At 41.7% G+C, this 20,633-nt stretch overlaps 2 protein-coding genes across 3 annotated transcripts in view; both read left to right on the plus strand.

Moving 5' to 3' along the window:
- Nucleotides 1-20,633, plus strand: part of LOC134761325 (quinone oxidoreductase-like protein 2) — a 63,830-nt gene that overhangs the window by 31,316 nt on the left and 11,881 nt on the right. Inside the window, 1 exon segment of the mRNA XM_063723763.1 lies at nucleotides 7,867-8,005. Coding sequence (XP_063579833.1) covers nucleotides 7,867-8,005 — 139 coding nt within the window.
- Nucleotides 1-20,633, plus strand: part of SEC16B (SEC16 homolog B, endoplasmic reticulum export factor) — a 109,981-nt gene that overhangs the window by 19,327 nt on the left and 70,021 nt on the right. The window lies entirely within an intron of this gene.

The raw sequence follows: 20,633 nt of genomic DNA on the forward strand, positions 1-20,633 counted from the left end.
ATAGTGAGTTACCCTTAGTAAATACTCGTAAGTTGAATTGAATTTAAATTACCTGTAAGTCTTAAAATGTGGGATTAAATTAAGAATATGTTGCCCTGGAAATACCCAAATGTCTATCGATGGATGAATGCATAAACAAAATGTGGTATACACATAATGGAATATTATTCAGCCTTAAAAAGGAATGAAATTCTGACATGTGCTACAATATGATGAACCTGGAAGACATTATATGTGAATAAGCCAGACAGAAAAGGACAAATACCATATGATTCCACTTATATGAAGTACCTAGAGTAGTGAAATTCATAGAAACAGAAAGTACAGGTTGAAATCCAAAATCTGAAATAGGAAATGCTCCAAAATCTGAAACTTTTTCGATGCCGACACGATGCTCAAAGAAAATGCTAATTGGAGCATTTCAGATTTTGGATTTTTGGATTTGGGTTGCTCAACTGGCATAATGTGAATATTCCAAACTCTGAAAAAATCAAGTCTAAAACACTTCTGGTCTCAAGAATTTTGGATAAAGGATACTCAATGTGCAACATGTAGAATGATGGTTGCAAGGTGGGAGGAGAGAATGGAGAGTTACTGTTTAATGGTACAATGTTTCCGTTTGGGAAGATGGAAAGTTTTGGAGGTGTGTGATGGTTATGGTTGTGCAACAGTGGGAAGGTACTTAGTACTGCTTAACTGTGCGCACTTAAAAATGGTAAAAATGATAAATTTTGTGTATGTCTTACAACAATAAAAGAAGTTTTTAAAAAAATCATGTTATCCTCCTTTCTAAGTGAATCCATTCAGGGAAGAGAACAGGGAGTGTGTGTAGCGTGCCTAGCTTAGGTTGAAGTCAGCTCCAGTCTCTGCCAGCGTCCTGGTTTGTTGGGAGAGGTCCTGTACTTTTGCTGGGTGCTAAACATTGTGCTCTATTCCAACTACTGCATGAGTGATAATTCTCAGAAAGGAGGAGGTGGCATTGGGATAAAAACAGACACCTGACACAACAGGGAGATGTGGGTACTTCCACTTATTCTTGATGAAGTCCGCTTCCAATAAATGTGGTAAGAGGCTTTGTTTAGAAAAAAATTTATATTTTTTTGAAGAATAGAATGGTAAAATAGGGATTAACATTTGAGGAAAGAATTTGAAATGGAGAAATTAGCAGAAGGAAGAGGGAGGAGAAAGATGTCAGGGAAATCACCCACGTATGTGTTGTGGGCCACGTGGTGCCTCTACAAGGGCCAGCACACATGCTGCCGCCTCTTCCGTATCTCAGGGGGTGTGTTTCAGCCTTCTGGGAGCTTCATGCCCTGTGATTCCATTTCATAATAGGCTTCTTCTCACCTCCCTTCCCCCAACCCCATTTCATCTTAATATGAACAACTTTTATATTTAAATGAAAGTTGGTTTTCAAAAATATTAAGAAAGTAAACTTTGAGCCTTATTTTAGAGTTTTCTAACACCCTTTGGCATAACTGAAGACATGCTGGATAGATCGTGGGAGAGAAGACAAATCAGGATTGGGAAAAGTGTATGAGCCCAGCCAGAAGCTGCCTTTTCTGCTGCTGAGAGCTGATCAGTACGTGTCACAAGTAATAAAGATCTATTGTCCCTGGTTCACTAACATCAAAATGACTTAAATAGAAAGAGACAGTCATTTAGGAGAGTGAGTTTTTTCAGATTTAACAAGTTTTGGTTAGAACCCCTAATGACCTGTTCTCTGCTTGCCTCTGTTCCTGTTTCATTGGAATGATTTGATTTGAAAGCATTTGACTCATATTTTAGTCATCGTTTGGTTGTTCTACCATCTGAGCTATTAGTTAGTCTGAAAAAAGAATCAATGTAGCTCCAAGTGACAGTATTTATTCTATATTCACAGACTTTTCCCAGCGCTTCCTCGTAGGCTGCTGCTGGAGGAATCATGCCCACACACCCACCTCCCCTTTTTCAGTAACTGTGGGTCTCTCCACCTGCACATACTTCTCTCCAAACCAGAGTGAGGTTTTCTGCCATCAGCTGTGGAATGATCCTATCTATGCACCACCAGTATATTTGTCCCTGCTCCTTCCTCTGTAATCTGTGTGAATTTAGAAAATGACCTTTTCTATTTGAGTTATGGTAAAGATAATAAGGGCTACTATTTGAGAAGTAAAGGATAGTGAGGTGCCTTCATGTACTCAATTGTATTTAATTTAAAACAATTGGAGTAAACTAAGAAAAATTCATGCATTATTTCTTTTTCTTATTTTCCTTCCAAGTTTATATAAAGGAATCAAGGAGCAATGACTTTTTTTTTTTCTTTTTTTGAGATGGAGTCTCGCTCTGTCACCGAGGCTGGAGTGCAGTGGCGTGATTGCAGCTCACTGTAAGCTCTACCTACCGGGTTATGCCATTCTCCTGCCTCAGCCTCCCGAGTAGCTGGGACTACAGGCTCCTGCCACCACACCCGGCTAATTTTTGTATTTTTACTAGAGACGAGGTTTTACCATATTGGTCAGGCTGGCCTTGGACTCCTGACCTCAAGTGATCCACCCACCTTGGCCTCCCAAAGTGCTGGGATTACAGGTGTGAGCCACTGTGCCAGGCTAGCAGTGACTTTTTGAAATCTCTTTTGTTTATAAAAGTGATGTGAGAGGAAGACCTAATTAAACAAACAAATTCTGGCATTTCCATTTGTTCTCTTCCATTTCACGTCTTCATCAGAGCTTATTGCTAGATTGAAGGTCTGACTTGGAAATTAGCTTGTTTCTAGAACTGTATCCTTGTTGAGGAATCATATACAAAGTGGCCTTTTTCCCTTTTTTGCACTGTATTTATAAATGATCATTTTCTTTAACTTTGGTGAACTACATCATTATTTTAGAAATGGCATTGTTAAAATAATTACAACAATACCATATAGTCACTGGAAAAAGTCAAACCACCCAGAAATTTATAAGTAGAAATTATTATCCTATTTTTCCTCTTTCTTGTCTCATTTCCATTCTCCAGGGAAAGCACTGCAAGCAATTTGTTGTTAGTCTTGACTCTTGCAAACCTTTTTAAATACAGGCCCCCCCACACTCCCCCCACAAACACAGAGGTTTTTTTTTAAATAAAGATATATACGTTTTAAAAATAGTATGCATACTGTTCTGTAATGTGCTGTTTTAAATTTAAAATATAGACATTCATATTAGTATATAGAGTTATTTCTTTTTAACAGCTGCTTAGTATTCCATAGTGAGGAGGTATATAATATATAATCATTTCCTTATTAGTGAGCTTATTCACATAAACGTTTATCAATGTGCCTCTATGTGAGCAAAAGTTTACAAATCTAGTGGGGGAGACAAACATTAATCAAATATACAAAATTGTGCTAAATTGGTGCCATCTGAGGTCTAATGGAGGAATTCAACTCAGGAAGGTCAAGAAACGTTCCCTGAGGAAAGATCTTTGAGCCTCTATCTGAAGATGGAAGCTTCTAGGAATTTAATCCTAGCGATTTAGATATGGAAGAAAGGGAAGAATATTCCCGGACCCTGTGGGTAGTGAAAGCACAGTGAATAAAGGGAGCTGAAAGAAGGCTAGTGGAGCTGAAGCTTGAGAAATGAAGGCAGCTGTTGTGAGATGAGGCTGGCAGTGGGGACCAGGTTAGGCAGGGATGTGCAAACAAGTTATGGTGGTTTTGACTTTACCCTAAAAGCAAGGGGTGCCATTGAAGTGTTGTAAGCAGAGGTGAAACAGGGGCAGCATGACCAGAATGGCCTTTTGGAATCCCTTCAACTGTGGTGGGGAGAAAGGATTAGAGAGGAATGGACAGCTAGGAGTTCATTAAAGTCCAAATGAAAGATGGTTGTATCTTGGACTAAGATGGTGGTGATGGGGAAGGAGAGAAATGGACAGAAGGGAGAGCTATGCAGGAGATGAAAGTGAAAGGACTTGATGTTAAATTGGATATGGGGTAAGGAGGAGGAAAGGAGAGGGAAATGTCAAGACGACTTCTAGCTCCTAGATGTTTGAGAAGAGGGACATCAAAATTGGGTTTTGGTAGTGGAGATGGGCTATGATGGGGCAAAAGGTTAAGTTTTGTAAATATTGAGATTTACAGGACATGTTAAATACCTGTCTGGAGCTCAGAAGAGAGATGTGGCCTAGAGATACAACTTTGGGAATCATTTGCGTGAAGGTGATATTGATGCCTGTGGTGTGGCTGAGATTATCCATGGAGAGTGTGTAGGGTGAGAAAAGAATAGGGTATAGGCTAGTCTTGAACATGTTTCCTTTCAATAGAACCATGGAATATTTCATAACTGTGCTGTTTACCACTAAAAGTCTTAGAAGGGGTAGTTTGGTGATTTAAAATAAGTGCCAAGTGAATATAAGGAAGGATGCATTGCACAGTTGCAAAAGCACCGACCTCTTAATGAAGGGCCAGGGACTGGGACTCTAATTCCAGCTCTTTGATCTTAGTCTAGTTACCTTTTTACTGTTTTCATGTGAAAAATAAGGATCACATGTTTTCTCTACCTTGCGTGGTTCATGTGAGGGTCAAATGAGATAATGTATGTAAAAGTGCTTTGCAAGTTATTTTCATAATAGATTACAAGGTTGACTTTTACCAGTGTATTTAAATTCATTGCAGAGTTCAATTCATTTCATTTTATTGGAGCAAAAAATGTATATTTTTTCAGCATATGCTGGGCTGACATGGAGCAAAAGAATTGTTTGATTTTTAAAATGATCCCTCAAATATTTTTACATTTTAACTAAAGCCATTGTGCTCTTTTATACAGAAGAATAGACACAGTGATGGGAGCCCAATGATCTGATGTACTTCAAAGAATTACAGAGCCAGACAAGGTCTAGAGAAGGACATGTAAGTTGATCAAGAGGGTAGAGAGCATTCTTTGTGAGCGATGATAAAAGAATTAGAACTCTTTATTCTGGAAAGAAAGACATGGGCTGAGGGGGGAATATGATTGAGATTTACAAGATAATGAAAACCTAGGATAAAAATATGAACTTATTAAATCCCAGAGCATAGGAACTAAGGACGACTTTAACATTTTAAAGAAATAGTTTTAGGGAAAGTAAAAATAGCACTTTTTAACAGAAGAAGAGTAAGCATATAGAACTTACTACTCTTAAAGTTTGCTAAGACCAAAAGCAAATATTGTAAGAGATTTATATTGTTGGAGGATAGATTCATAGGAGATTATAAAATGAAACCAAAACTATTTGGTTAAATCTCCCTAATCTGTTAGGATGATGATAGGGAATGACTTTTAAACTTTCCTGTCTCTATCTGGCATCCTTATCTAAATCAAGATTCCTGAGTGTACATGCTAGAGAGCAGAGAGCATAGAATTTGGGCTCAGGGGCCTGGCTGCAAGTATTACCTCTGTGACTTTAGAGAATCATTTCTCTTCTGTGTACCTCAGTTTACTCATCTGTTAAAAAAAGGAAGAGGGAAAGTAGTATAAACTATTATGAGAGATTCAAATGAAGTGGTGTTTCTGAAAGTGTTTTGTCATTGATAAATAGGTTTATCCTTCAAATGTAATAATTTCTTCTTTTACTGCAGCATTTCCAGTTCTATGCCCTTCAGGTGGGATGAGCTTTACCGTGCCCGTCCTGACCCTAGCCTAGTTAAGGAGTGGTACTCGCAACTCAGAAATAGAGAGGACGGAGGGCAGAGAAGAATCCCTGGTCCTCTAAGGAGGTGGAGAGAGTGCAGACACCCCTTTTCTGATACCCCTTTCGCTCTCTGGGAAGATCTGGTGGGTAAACTAAAGAACTAAAAGTAGGGAGAACTTTCCAAACATCTTTCTTCTCCTTTACATGTTTTGGGTGATAAGATGCCACTTAAAAGATGGGGGTGTTTGATCTCGGGTAACTTCCAGGGTTCTTGTGGATCTTAGGAACCCTGAAAAAGGCCAGTACAGGGGCTGGATGAGAAAAACCATGGGGACTGGTTTCTTATGGCAATCATTGGTTTAGGATTTAAGGGAGAGAGAAAAATTTTGCAGTTCTCTAAGGCGGGAAAGCTGATGGAGATCTGGGAGCAGGGGAAGTAAGTCTTACCAGGAGGATCCTTTAAGCTCCATGTGTATCTCTTGGGAATATGACATTGACAGAGGCGGTACACAGCAGCAGGAAGAGAGAACTGATAACAGATAACTTCCTATCTCTTCCATAGCAGATATGAATTACTTCACCTGGCTTTCAAGCACTACATCATACAATCTCATCTGATCTTATTTCCCATGTGGTATGGTAGACAGAGAATGGCTCATGAGCCAGGAAACCTTGGATTTGAATTTTTGCTTCACCACTAATTAGGTCTGTGAGCTCAGTTTCCCATGCATAAAATGATGATAATAGTAATGGCCTTATCATTGAGTTGCTATGGGGATCAAATAAGATTATATTTGTGAAGCGCTTAGCATAGTGCCTGGCACATCATAGACCCTAGATAAGTGCCAGCTTTTGTCATGACCCACTAGTACCCTCTTCTGTAAGTAGACTGATTGCTAGACTATGAGCTCTGTGAAAGTGGGGATCGGGATGCATCTTGTCCACCATGGTGTCTGGTGCATGCCAGAGCCTGGAGGAACAAGTCTCCCTATACCAAGATTCTGTCATTCCCTTTCTATGCAAGTTGTGTCCATTCAGGGCCCAGTTGAAGGCTCATTTCCTCAGTGAAACCAGCTTATATTGATCTTTCTCTTCTCAGAACTCCCATAGCAATTCAGTCCTCAGATAGCCATAGATTCGCATATTTGACTTGCTGCATTGTATGTTAGTCCTGTCCTTCAATGATGTTCAGCAAACGGTGAAACTTGCTATGATCCAGGTCTTGGATTAGAGATGCAACCAAGAAATCAATTCCTTAGATGCGGGACTTCTATTATATCTGATACTTTTTCCCTTGCATGGGATTCAGTGCAGGAAGTGCCTGTCTTGCCTCAGACCTGAGGGAAACCTACTGTTTTCATGTGCTGCGTTGACATGGGACACAGTGGGGTGCTTTGCAGGAACCTCTCCCTTTGAGGGAGACATATTTTCTGGCACTTACAACTAGAATTCTTTCCTCATTCCTAGTACCTTTGACTTGATGGAAAAGCTGTGCAGGGCGTTAGTGTTATTGCTAATTTGTCACAATAAACATAAAGCAGCGCTCAGAATATCTTTCTCAATATTAAGACAGCATTTACATGTCAATTGGTGCCATTTTCACGTAACATACCACGCTTGCTTAAAAGATTCCCCTTCCTTTCCTTTTGTTCTGAAAATTGCGAGAGCCAGTGGTAGAAGCTGGGACAGGTTTGCTGAATTTCTTCCTCCCTTTCTTCTCTCAAGAAAGGGTGAAGGGCAATGCCTTTCTGGAGGCAGCGTGAGGGAGTGGCACTAGCCCTTGAACGTCTCCTGCTTTGCATTTCTGCTCATGTCTCAGGTCCATTTTCTGATTCCAGGCCACCCTTTACAGATATGATGGAGCCAGGAACCACTGTAATCCACCAAGGATACCTCCCTACAGCTTCCAACTCAGGGTCAATAACCTGCTCTTCCTATAGAACAGCTCTCTTTTGACTTCAGCTTGTAAAAATTCTGATTTATTTATTAATTTCATTTTTATCCTCTCTTTTGCTTTAAAGGTTATCTTTTTTAAGTTAAAAATAATCACAAGGAGACCTTGTGATCCTCTTCTCACTGACCCAGATATTTTAAGAGCAGATATTTTAAGAGACTGGCAGCCGCTTCTCATCTGGGGATTTAGGCCAGCTCTCAGGAGCTGATGAGCTAAATGTAATAATAAAATATTAATCCTATTTCCCATACATGAACCACTCTTCTTGTTTTCCCTTACCTATCCAGACCCTACTCATCCTTCAGTGCATTGTAGAAAAAGCCTTGGAATCGGGGATAAAGACGTGCTCAATTCTCGACTTGGAAATTTTTGCTATCTGACCTTCGGCAAGCCACTTCATGTCTGTGAATCTTGGTTTCTTCACCCGTAAAACAGGAATGCTGAGACTCTCACAGGGTGAATGTAGAGGGTTTAGGGTCCAGCCAGCCTGGTGACTCGAATATACAGAATGGAAATACTTACCAAACTCCAGAAAGCCCAATTTGAGTAATCATCAATCTTTGATCTCTCCTATTTTTGTATTTCTGTGTTATTGAGTAATCCTCAATCTTTGATCTCTCCTATTTTTGTATTTCTGTGTTATTGAGTCTATCTACATCATACAATTTAACAATTAACTATACCCTGTCTTTAATATGTGGTTCTAGTTTTCTTCACATCCCCAACTAGTGGCTAAGCACAGGAGGGCCCTGGGCATTTTATTTTTCCTGTGTTAACACTGCAATATTAGGCACTTAATTCTTGGTAATTGATAGATGGAGTACTTTACCCATTTAACGAAATTTGGCTTCTGCCACACAACACAGGTTATTTTTGTTGTCTTGATTGGTCCAGTTTCACTGCTTGTTGCTAATGATGAGCTAGCGGGACATTTTTTAGGCTTTCATTCTCTTGTCAGATTGTGACTTCTCATCAAATATATGCAATATGTGTATTCAAAGACACTGCTGACCTGCTGTGAACAGAGAGTTGACTTGTTTATCCACTGTGATGATGCATTCTCCCGGTGGAGCTTTGTTTTCTCTCTCAAGCGGGTTTGAGGAGGCCCATGGAGCTGTGTTTGTGCCTGCTGAGACTGTCTTTCCCCTGCCCTGACACAGAGGGCCAGAAAGGAGGCCTATGGCTGACCCTCTTCTGGCTGTGACACGTTCTCAGTGGAATTCATAGTGGCCCAAAGAGCCGGTGTTATTTAGGTGGGAACCCCATTCCCAGATGTCACATTGCTTTCACCAACTGCCTGCTGTGGGTTGAATTGTGTCCCCCAAAAGATATGTTGAAGACTTAGCCTGTGGTATATGTGAATGTGACCTTATTTGGAAATAGGGTATTTGCAAATGTAATCAAGTTAAGATTAGGCCATACTGAATTGGCTCGAGGCCTAAATCCAGTGTCTGCCATCTTTGTAAGGAGAGAGAGGGATTTGGCCACACACAGAGGGAAGATGGCCGTGTGAAGTTGGAGGCAGAAATTGGGCTGATGCAGCTACAAGCCAGAGAATGTCAAGGCTGGCTGGGAGCCACCCGAAGCCAGAAGAGGCAGGGAAGGTTCTCCTCTAGAGGCTGCAGAGGGAGTGTGGCCCTGCCCACACCTCGATTCCAGACTTCTAGGCTTCAGAACCGTTGGAGAATACATTTCTGTTGTTTTAGGCCACAAAGTTTGTGGTAATTTGTTATGGCAGCCACAGGAAACTAATATGCTGCCCAAGAGTCTAAATAAAATACAAAAGAGAAGCTCTAATTAGAATAGATTACCCACCTTCCCCTGAAAGGCCTTGATCCTAATCCTGCTGTGCCCTACCTAGTGATTACCTGAGTACAGGGCTCCCAGGCCCTTCCCCTACACAGCTCTGTATGGTTCCTTATTTGATGGCATCTCCCAGGCGCCTGACCCCCAGCCCCTTCCTCTATATCCTCAACCTCACTGTTGTGCTCTAAATGATGCCCGACTAGCTCCTGGGGACAGGGGGACACCCCTCAAATGTACCAGGGCCTGATGGTGGGGTAGGTATCTGCATTGCTCCTCATGGCCACTCCCAGGCTATGCTTCTCCCTAACCCTCCCCCGAGCTTGGAAGCACAGGCCATGGGAATCTGTGTAAGCCTCTTGTGCCGTGGCCTCCTACCAGCCTGCCGTCACTCTTCCCACTGAGTGAAGCTTTGAGCCCCTGCCAGCTCTCCTTTGCTCTTCTCTTGGTCAGTCAGTCCCACCCCTGGCTGTACTTTACAATTATATGGGAAGATTTTAAAAATGCCCGCCATTAAGCTTCTCTCCTCCTCTTTCCCTGTTTCTACCCAATTAAGCCTGAATCTTTGGGGAGTTGGAGGCATGTGTATTTTTATTTTATTTTATTTTTTGAGACAGGGTCTCAGTCTGTCACCCAGGCTGGAGTGCAGTGGCATCCATCTTAGCTCACTGCAACCTCTCCCTCCCGGGTTCAAGCAATTCACCACCTCAGCCTCCCGAGTAGCTGGGACTATAGGCACACACCACCATGCCTGGCTAATTTTTGTATTTTTTGGTAGAAACAGGGTTTCACCGTTGGCCAGGCTGGTCTCAAACTCCTGACCTCAAGTGATCCACCTGCCTTGGTTGCCCAAAGTGCTGGAATTACAGGTGTGAGCCCCCACACCCAGATGGCATGTGCATTTTTTAAGAGCTCCCAGGTCATTCTAGAATGTGGCCAGGTTTGAGAAGCTGGTGATGCAGGTAGTATTCTGGCCTCTTGATTTCTTACCCTCTTTATTGCCAGCAGCCCTTCCTCCTCCCTCAGCCACCCACTCTCAGTCATGCTATGGTGATTGGCTTTCCTAGTATTTGTTCCAACCTCAAAAATGTTGATTTCTGGCATCCTACTCTGACCACCACCTCCTCACTTCCAGTTCCCCCCTCTAGAACCCCAACTCTGACCATCATCTGGCCTCACCAGTTTCCCTAATCCATATACTTTTTCATTGTCCACCATGACCCTCAGGTTCCCCTTTTATCCTTCCTTTCCCAGCCTGAATCCAGGGTCCTTGTTCAACTCCCTGGCTCTCGTGTTTCTCTAATGCTTTCCCCTGGCAAACCCCAGACCTGATAAAAATCTACTCACCAATTCAGGTCTGCATCCAGGCACCAAATCTCAGAGTGTGGCTGGATAAAAATACATAGCTGGCTTACTGGTCTTAATTTTATGCACAGAGTGCAAGTGGATTCTCAGTGGTGCCTGGCAGTGCTGCCTCATTTCCCTAGTTAATTCACTTTCCTATTCTTTGAGAGGCTATTTTACACCTTCTCTCTCCAAACCAACTCCCTCTAGTATCTCTGCCTCCTCACTCTTCCAATAGGCACAGCTCGTTTCTGCCTCCAGACGTTTGCACTTACAGTCATTCTGTCTTCCACACTTCCCCCTGCCATTCTTGCCATGAAAAACCCCTCACTGGATTCATTTCCGCTTCTCAAAGAAGTATTCCCTGACTTCTCTGCCTAAAATAGCCTCCCATCCGGGCCCTGATGCTCTCTATCCTCTGACCCTTCCTTATGCACTTACCCCCGCTGGCATTACATGATGGGTTTATTTTTGTTCACTTGTCTCCCTCCCTCCCTGGTGCCTAGGCTCCATGCAGGCAGCGCCCTTCTGGTCTATCTGTTTCACCTCTACACCCACTACACCAGGGACAGTGCCTGGCACACAGCCAGCTCTCAGTGAATGAACCAGTGAATGGATGAGCAGAGGAATGGGTCTATGTTGTATAGTTTTGAACTGCTGACTTGGGAGGAAGTATAAACAGGGATTAAAAGTTCAAGCTCTTGACCCATACTAGACCTGGACTTAAAGTCTGGAGACGGAGTCTTGCTCTGTCGCCCAGGCTGGAGTGCAGTGGTGCTATCTCAGCATAACCTCCAGGGTTACGCCATTCTCCTGCCTCAGCCTCCCAAGTAGCTGGGACTACAGGCGCCCGCCACCTCGCCTGGCTAATTTTTTATATTTTTAGTAGAGACGGGGTTTCACCGTGTTAGTCAGGATGGTCTCGATCTCCTGACCTCGTGATCCATCTGCCTCAGCCTCCTAAAGTGCTGGGATTACAGGCGTGAGCCACCACACCCAGACGACTCAAAGTCTGGTTCTATCCTTGCTAGCTGTGGGCCATTGAGCAAATTACCCACCTTCTCTGAGCTTCAGTTTTCTCACCTATAATAGAAGGGGATGGATGACAGTAGCTACATCAAAGGGCTGCTGTGTGGATTGCATAAAATTATATACGTATAAAAAACAGCACAAAGCTGACAAAATGTAATCACTCAACAATTGTTAAATAATAGCATAACAATTTACTAATTACTATTAAGTTAGAGGTATAGACCATAGGCTGCAGCAATTGTCTAAATGCTTTACTGGTAATGATTCAATCACTCTTCACAACAACTTTTGAGGTAGTTACTACTAACCCCATTTCACAGATAAGGAAGCTGAGGCCCAGAGAGATTAAATGATTTACCTGATATCATGGAACTAGAGAGTGGCAGAACCAGGACCCAGCCTGGCAGTGTGGCTTCAGAGCCCACACACATAACCATTGTGATATACTGCCTTTGCTCTAAAAAGGGGCTTTTCACATTTTACATAGTCACTCCTGAGGGGTTCAAGATGTTTTCCCAATACTTGACTCAGTCTTGTGGTGGGTAAACATGATATTTCTCATCTATTGTAAATAAGTAATTTAGCTTAAGTAGTGGAGCTTAAAATTCTTTCAAGAAGAAACATTTATACTTATTATTTTCTGCCATGGGTTTTGGTTTAGTGAAGTCTGAGCTAATACTTCTGATCTGCTGGTGATATTGGAAAGAATGTGCCTATGACACCCAAAAGGTATGTATTTAGGAGTACATCAGTTATTGCATTTTTTTTGTTTGTTTGTTTTTGAGACGGAGTCTTTCTCTGTCGTCAGGCTTGAGTGCAGTGGTGTGATCTCGGCTTACTGCAACCTCCACCTCCTGGGTTTGAGCAATTCTCCCGCCTCAGCCTCTGAAGTAGCTGGGACTACAGGCATGTGCCACCACACCCAGCTAATTTTTGTATTTTTAGTACAGACAGGGTTTCACCATGTTGGCCCGAATGGTCTCAATCTCTTGACCGCCTGCCTCTGCCTCCCAAAGTGTTGGGATTACAGGTGTGAACCACCATGCCTGGCCCAGTGATTGCATTTGTCACTTTTTTTTGGTTTGTTTTTGTTTTGGAAATGGGGGTCTTGTTATGTCCCTCAGGCTGGTCTCGAACTTTTGGCCTCAGGCAATCCTCCTGCCTTGGCCTCCCAAAGTGTTGGGGTTACAGGTGTGAGCCACCGTGCCTGGCCTTTCTTTTTCTTTTTTTTTTTTGAGATAAAGTCTCGCTCTGTCACCCAGGCTGTAGTGCAATGGCACAATCTTGGCTCACTGCAACCTCTGCCTCCCAGGTTCAAGGGATTCTCCTGCTTCAGCCTCCTGCTTTCATTTTTATTCTATTGTTTAGTTACATGCAGACAAGTCTAGTAACTTCCCTAATTTATCCAAGCTGTCTGAACCAAAGAAAATGCAGCTCTATGAGTATGTGGATGTACGCTTTTTGCACATATTCCAAATGTATCTCTTTTTAAATAGGGGACATGTGTGGGAAATGAGGCTGCAATATTGTCTTAGGATTGGGGGTCACAAGTTCCATGTAAACTAAAGCTCAATATTATCAATAAGAGCCTGTGTAATACAAATGTTCTTAAATATATGCAACATTCACAGATAAGAAATCTTTTAATATTCCTTCTTATTTCTTTTTTCATGAATCTTTTTTTCTCCACCACCCCAAGTTCATTTGAATTAATCTCCCACTGCTGACCTCTCATAGCACTTAATGTTGATATCACACACTTGGCATTTGTTCACATTCTGCTCTTTATGGATATCTACTTGTATCCTTAATTTCATCTAGTTGAGTAATTATTAACAACCTAAAGGAGAATAAACTAATTGCAAGACAAGATGGCAAATGCAGGCCATATTTAATTATTCTTTGCATAAATCTCAGGAAGTGCTCTTTGCACACAAAGCAAGAATATGGTAATTATGAGTGTCTTTTCTAATTATGACAAGCCACTTTCCACAAGAACTGCTTTTAACATTCGCAGCACGATGTTTTCGGATCTTTGAGAGCCGAATGCCCTGAGTTCTACTGTGCGACCTTGGCAAGTTATTTAACCTTTCTGAATCTCTAATTTATTTTATTTTTTTTGAGACAGGGTTTCATTTTGTTGCCCAGGCTGGAGCGCACTGGTGTGATCACAGCTCACTGTGGCCTCAAACTCTTGGGTTTAAGTGATCCTCCCACCTCAGCCTCCCAAGTAGCTGGGACAATAGGCACACCACTATGCCTGGCTAATTTTTGTATTTTTTGTAGAGAGAGGGATTCGCCATGTTGCCCAGGCTAGTCTTGAACTCCTGAGCTCAAGTGATTTGCCTGCCTCAGCCTCCCAAAGTGCTGGGATTACAGGTAAAAGCCGTCGTGCCTGGCCTGAATCTCTAATTATTTCTATCTAAAATTGTGGGTTGAATTAGAGATAAATGCTATGGTTTGATTGTTTGTTTTCCCCCACAATTAATATGTTGAAATCCTAACTCCCAAGGTAATGGTATCAGGAGATGGGGACTTTGGGAGGTGATTAGGTCATGAGGGTGGAACCCTTATGAATGGGATTAATGCCCTTACAAAAGAGGCCTGAGGGATCTCAGTCATCCTTTCCAGCATGCGAGGTTACAGTGAGATGTCTGCATATGAGGAATGGGTCTTCATGAAACACTCAATCTGCCATCCTCTTGAGCTTGGACTGTGAGGACTAAACAGCTGTTTATAAGCCACACAACCTATGATATTTTGTTATAGCAGCCCATACAAACTGAGACAAGATCCTTTAGGATTACAAAAAATGTTTAGGACTCTACTTTGAATTATTTTTGTAGTGGAAGTAAAAGAACATTTCTTTTTAAAAAGTTATTTCTTTTTCTTTTTTTTGTTATTATACTTTAAGTTCTAGCGTACACGTGCACAACGTGCAGGTTTGATACATAGGTAGACATGTGTCATGTTGGTTTGCTGCACCCATCAACTCATCATTTACATTAGGTATTTCTCCTAATGCTATCCCTCCCCCAGCCCCCCAACCCCCGACAGGCCCCAGTATGTGATGTTTCCCACCCTGTGTCCAAGTGTTCTTATTGTTCAATTCCCACATATGAGTGAGAACATGTGGTGTTTGTTTTTCTGTGTTTGTGATAGTTTGCTGAGAATGATGGTTTCCAGCTTTATCCATGTCCCTACAAAGGACATAAACTCATCTGTTTTATGGCTGCATAGTATTCCATGGTGTATATGTACCACATTTTCTTAATCCAGTCTATCGTTGTTGGACATTTGGGTTGGTTCCAAGTCTTTGCTATTGTGAATAGTGCCGCAGTTAACATATGTGTGCATGTGTCTTTATAGTAGCATGATTTATAATCCTTTGGGTATATACCCAGAAATGCGATTGCTGGGTCAAATGGTATTTCTAGTTCTAGATCCTTGAGGAAATGCCACACTGTCTTCCACAATGGTTGAACTAGTTTACACTCCCACAAACAGTGTAAAAGCGTTCCTATTTCTCCACATCCTCTCCAGCATCTGTTGTTTCCTGACTTTTTAATGATTGCCATTCTAACTGGAGTGAGATGGTATCTCATTGTGGTTTTGATTTGCATTTCCCTGATGACCAGTGATGATGAGCATTTTTTCATGTGTCTGTTGGCTGCATAAAAGTCTGCTTTTGAGAAGTGTCTGTTCATATTATTTACCCACTTTTTGATGAGGTTGTTTTTTTCTTATAGATTTGTTTGAGTTCTTTGTAGATTCTGGATATTAGACCTTTGTCAGTTGGATAGATTGCAAAAATTTTCTCCCATTCTGTAGGTTGCCTGTTCACTCTGATGGTGGTTTCTTTTGCCATGCAGAAGCTCTTTAGTTTAATTAGATCCCATTTGTCTATTTTGGCTTTTGTTGCCATTGCTTTTGGTGTTTTAGTCATGAAGTCCTTGCCCATGCCTATGTCCTGAATGGTATTGCCTAAGTTTTCTTTTAGGGTTTTTATAGTTTTAGGTTTAACATTTAAATCTTTAATCCATCTTGAATTAATTTTTGTATAAGGTGTAAGGAAGGGATCCAGTTTCAGCTTTCTACACATGGCTAGCCAGTTTTCCCAGCACCATTTATTAAATAGGGAATCCCTTCTCCATTTCTTGTTTTTGTTAGGTTTGTCAAAGATCAGATGGTTGTAGATGTGTGGTGTTATTTCTGAGGGCTCTGTTCTGTTCCATTGGTCTATGTATCTGTTTTGGTACCAGTACCAGGCTGTTTTGGTTACTGTAGCCTTGTAGTATAGTTTGAAGTCAGGTAGCGTGATGCCTCTACCTTTGTTCTTTTTGCTTAGGATTGTCTTGGCAATGTGGGCTCTTTTTTGGTTCCATATGAACTTTAAATTATTTTTTTCCAATTCTGTGAAGAAAGTCATTGGTAGCTTGATGGGGATGGCATTGAATCTATAAATTATCTTGGGCAGTATGGCCATTTTCACAATATTGATTCTTCCTATCCATGAGCATGGAATGTTCCTCCATTTGTTTGTGTCCTCTTTTATTTCATTGAGCAGTGGTTTGTAGTTCTCCTTGAAGAGATCCTTCACATCCCTTGTAAGTTGGATTCCCAGGTATTTGATTCTCTTTGAAGCAATTGTGAATGGGAGTTCACTCATGATTTGGCTCTCTGTTTGTCTGTTATTGGTGTGTAGGAATGCTTGTGATTTTTGCACATCGATTTTTGTATCCTGAGACTTTGCTGAAGTTGCTTATCAGCTTAAGGAGATTTTGGGCTGAGACGATGGGGTTTTCTAAATATACAATCATGTCATCTGCAAACAGGGACAATTTGACTTCCTCTTTTCCTAATTGAATACCCTTTGTTTCTTTCTCTTGCCTGATTGCCCTGGCCAGAACTTCCGACACTATGTTGAATAGGAGTGGTGAGAGAGGGCATCCCTGTCTTGTGCCAGTTTTGAAAGGGAATGCTTCCAGTTTTTGCCCATTCAGTATGATATTGGCTGTGGGTTTGTCATAAACAGCTCTTATTATTTTGCGATATGTTCCATCAATACCTAGTTTATTGAGAGTTTTTAGCACGAAGTGCTGTTGAATTTTGTCGAAGTCTTTTTCTGCGTCTATTGAGATAATCATGTGGTTTTTGTTGTTGTTTCTGTTTATGTGATGGTTTACATTTATTGATTTGCGTATGTTGAACCAGCCTTGCATCCCAGGGATGAAGCCAACTTGATCATGGTGGATAAGCTTTTTGATGTGCTGCTGGATTTGCTTTGCCAGTATTTTATTGAGGATTTTTGCATCGATGTTCATCAGGGATATTGGTCTAAAATTCTCTCTTTTTGTTGTGTCTCTGCCAGGCTTTGCTATTAGGATGATGTTGGTCTCATAAAATGAGTTAGGGAGGATTCCCTCTTTTTCTATTGATTGGAATAGTTTCAGAAGGAATGGTACCAGCTCCTCTTTGTACCTCTGGTCGAATTCAGCTGTGAATCTGTCTGGTCCTGGACTTTTTTTGGTTGGTAGGCTATTAATTATTGCCTCAGAGCCTGTTATTGGTCTATTCAGAGATTCAACTTCTTCCTGTTTTAGTCTTGGGAGGTTGTGTGTGTCCAGGAATGTGTCCATTTCTTCTAGATTTTCCAGTTTATTTGCATAGAGGTGTTTATAGTATTCTCTTATGGTAGTTTGTATTTCTGTGGGATTGGTGGTGATATCCCCTTTATCATTTTTTATTGCATCTATTTGAGTCTTCTCTCTTTTCTTCTTTATTAGTCTTGCTAGCAGTCTGTCAATTTTGTTGTTCTTTTCAAAAAATCAGTTCCTGGAATCATTGATTTTCTGAAGGGTTTTTTGTGTCTCTATCTCTTTCAGTTCTGCTCTGATCTTAGTTATTTCTTGCCTTCTGCTAGCTTTTGAATGTGTTTGCTCTTGCTTCTCTAGTTGTTTTAATTGTGATGTTAGGGTGTCAGTTTTAGATCTTTCCTGCTTTCTCCTGTGGGCATTTAGTGCTATAAATTTCCTTCTACACGCTGTTTTAAATGTGTCCCAGAGATTCTGGTATGTTGTGTCTTTGTTCTCATGGGTTTCAAAGAACATCTTTATTTCTGCCTTCATTTCGTTATGTACCCAGTAGTCATTCAGGAGCAGGTTGTTTAGTTACCATGTAGTTGTGTGGTTTTGAGTGAGTTTCTTAATCCTGAATTCTAATTTGATTGCACTGTGGTCTGAGAGACAGTTTGTTGTGATTTCTATTCTTTTATATTTGCTGAGGAGTGCTTTACTTCCAACTATGTGGTCAATTTTGTAATAAGTGCAATGTGGTGCTGAGAAGAATGTATATTCTGTTGACTTGGGGTGGAGAGTTCTGTAGATGTCTATTAGGTCTGCTTGGTGCAGAGCTAAGTTCAAGTCCTGGATATCCTTGTTAACCTTCTGTCTCATTGATCTGTCTAATATTGACAGTGGGGTGTTAAAGTCTCCCATTATTATTGTGTGGAGTCTAAGTCTCTTTGTAGGTCTCTCAGGACTTGCTCTATGAATCTGGGTGCTCCCGTTTTGGGTGCAAATATATTTAGGATAGTTAGCTCTTCTTGTTGAATTGATCCCTTTACCATTATGTAATGGTCTTCTTTGTCTCTTTTGATCTTTGTTGGTTTAAAGTCTGTTTTATCAGAGAGTTGGATTGCAACCCCTGCTTTTTCTTGCTTTCCGTTTGCTTGGTAGATCTTCCTCCATCCCTGTATTTTGAGCCTATGTGCATCTCTGCACCTGAGATGTGTCTCCTGAATACAGCACACTGATGGGTCTTGACTCTTTATCCAGTTTGCCAGTCTGTGTCTTTTAATTGGGGCATTTAGCCCATTTACTTTTAAGATTAATATTGTTATGTGTGAATTTTATCCTGTCATTATGATATTACCTGGTTATTTTGCCCGTTAATTGATGCAGTTTCTTCCTAGCATCGATGGTCTTTACATTTTGGTTTGTTTTTGCAGTGGCTTGTACTGGTTGCTCCTTTCCATGTTTAGTGCTTCCTTCAGGAGCTCTTGTCAGGCAGGCCTGGTGGTGACAAAATCTCTTAGCATTTGCTTGTCTGTAAAGTATTTTATTTCTCCTTCACTTATGAAGCTTAGTTTGGCGGATATGAAATTCTGGGTTGAAAATTCCTTTCTTTAAGAATGTTGAATATTGGCCCCGACTCTTCTGGCTTGTAGGGTTTCTGCAGAGAGATCCACTGTTAGTCTGATGGGCTTCCCTTTGTGGGTAACCCAACCTTTCTCTCTGGCTGCCCTTAACATTTTTTCTTTCATTTCAACTTTGGTGAATCTGACAATTATGTGTCTTGGAGTTGTTCTTCTCGAGGAGTATCTTTGTGGCGTTCTCTGTATTTCCTGAATCTGAATGTTGGCCTGCCTCGCTAGATTGGGGAATTTCTCCTGGATAATATCCCGAAGAGTGTTTTCCAACTTGGTTCCATTCTCCCCATCACTTTCAGGTACACCAATCAAATGTAGATTTGGTCTTTTCACATAGTCTTATATTTGTTGGAGGCTTTGTTCATTTCTTTTTACTCTTTTTTCTCTAACCTTGTCTTCTCGTTTCATTTAATTAATTTGATCTTCAATCACTGATACCCTTTCTTCCACTTGATCGAATTGGCTATTGAAGCTTGTGCATGCGTCATGAAGTTCTTGTGCCATGGTTTTCAGCTCCATCAGGTCATTTAAGCTTTTCTCTACACTGTTTATTCTAGTTGGCCATTTGTCTAACCTTTTTTCAAGGTTTTTAGCTTCCTTGTGATGGGTTTGAACATGCTTCTTTAGTTCGGAGAAGTTTGTTATTACCGACCTCCTGAAGTCTACTTCTGTCAACTCGTCAAAGTCATTCTCTGTCCAGCTTTGTTCCATTGCTGACGAAGAGCTGTGATCCTTTGGAGGAGAAGAGGTGCTCTGGTTTTTAGATTTTTCCGCTTTTGTGTTCTGGTTTCTCCCCATCTTTGTGTTTTTATCTACCTTTGGTCTTTGATGTTGGTGACCTACAGATGGGATTTTGGTGTAGATGTCCTTTTTGGTGATGTTGGTGCTATTCCTTTCTGTTTGTTAGTTTTCCTTCTATCAGTCAGGTCTCTCAGCTGTAGGTCTGTTGGAGTTTGCTGGAGGTCCACTCCAGACCCTGTGTACCTGGGTGTCACCAGTGGAGGCTCCAGAACAGCAAATATTGCAGAACAGCAAATATTGCTGCCTGGTTCTTCCTCTGGAAGCTTTGTCCCAGAGGGGCACCTGCCTATATGAGGTGTCTGTGGCCCCTACTGGGAGGTGTCTTATCTCCCAGTTAGGCTACACAGGGGTCAGACACCCACTTGAGAAGGCAGTCTGTCTGTTCTCAGAGCTCAAACACCATGCTGGGAGAACCACTGCTCTCTTCAGAGCTGTCAGACAGGGACATTTATGTCTGCAGAAGCTGTCTGCTGCCTTTTGTTCAGTTATGCCCTGCCCATAAAGGTGGAGTCTGTAGAGGCAGAGGCCTTGCTGAGCTGCGGTGGTCTCCACCCAGTTCGAGCTTCCTGGCTGCTTTGTTTACCTACTCAAGCCTCAGCAATGGCAGACTCTCCTCCCCCAGCCAGGCTGCCACCTCACAGTTTGATCTCAGACTTCTGTGCTAGCAGTGAGCAAGGGTCCATGGGCGTGGGATCCACTGAGCCAGGCACAGGAGAGAATCTCCTTGTCTGCTGGTTGCTAAGACCTTGGGAAAAGTGCAATATTTGGGCGGCAGTGTCCCGTTTTTCCAGGTACAGTCTGTTACAGCTTCCCTTGGCTAGGAAAGGGAAATCCCCCGACCCCTTGTGCTTCCTGGGTGAGGTG

Source organism: Pongo abelii, chromosome 1, assembly GCF_028885655.2.
Source record: "Pongo abelii isolate AG06213 chromosome 1, NHGRI_mPonAbe1-v2.0_pri, whole genome shotgun sequence".
Taxonomy (NCBI): Eukaryota; Metazoa; Chordata; class Mammalia; order Primates; family Hominidae; genus Pongo; species Pongo abelii.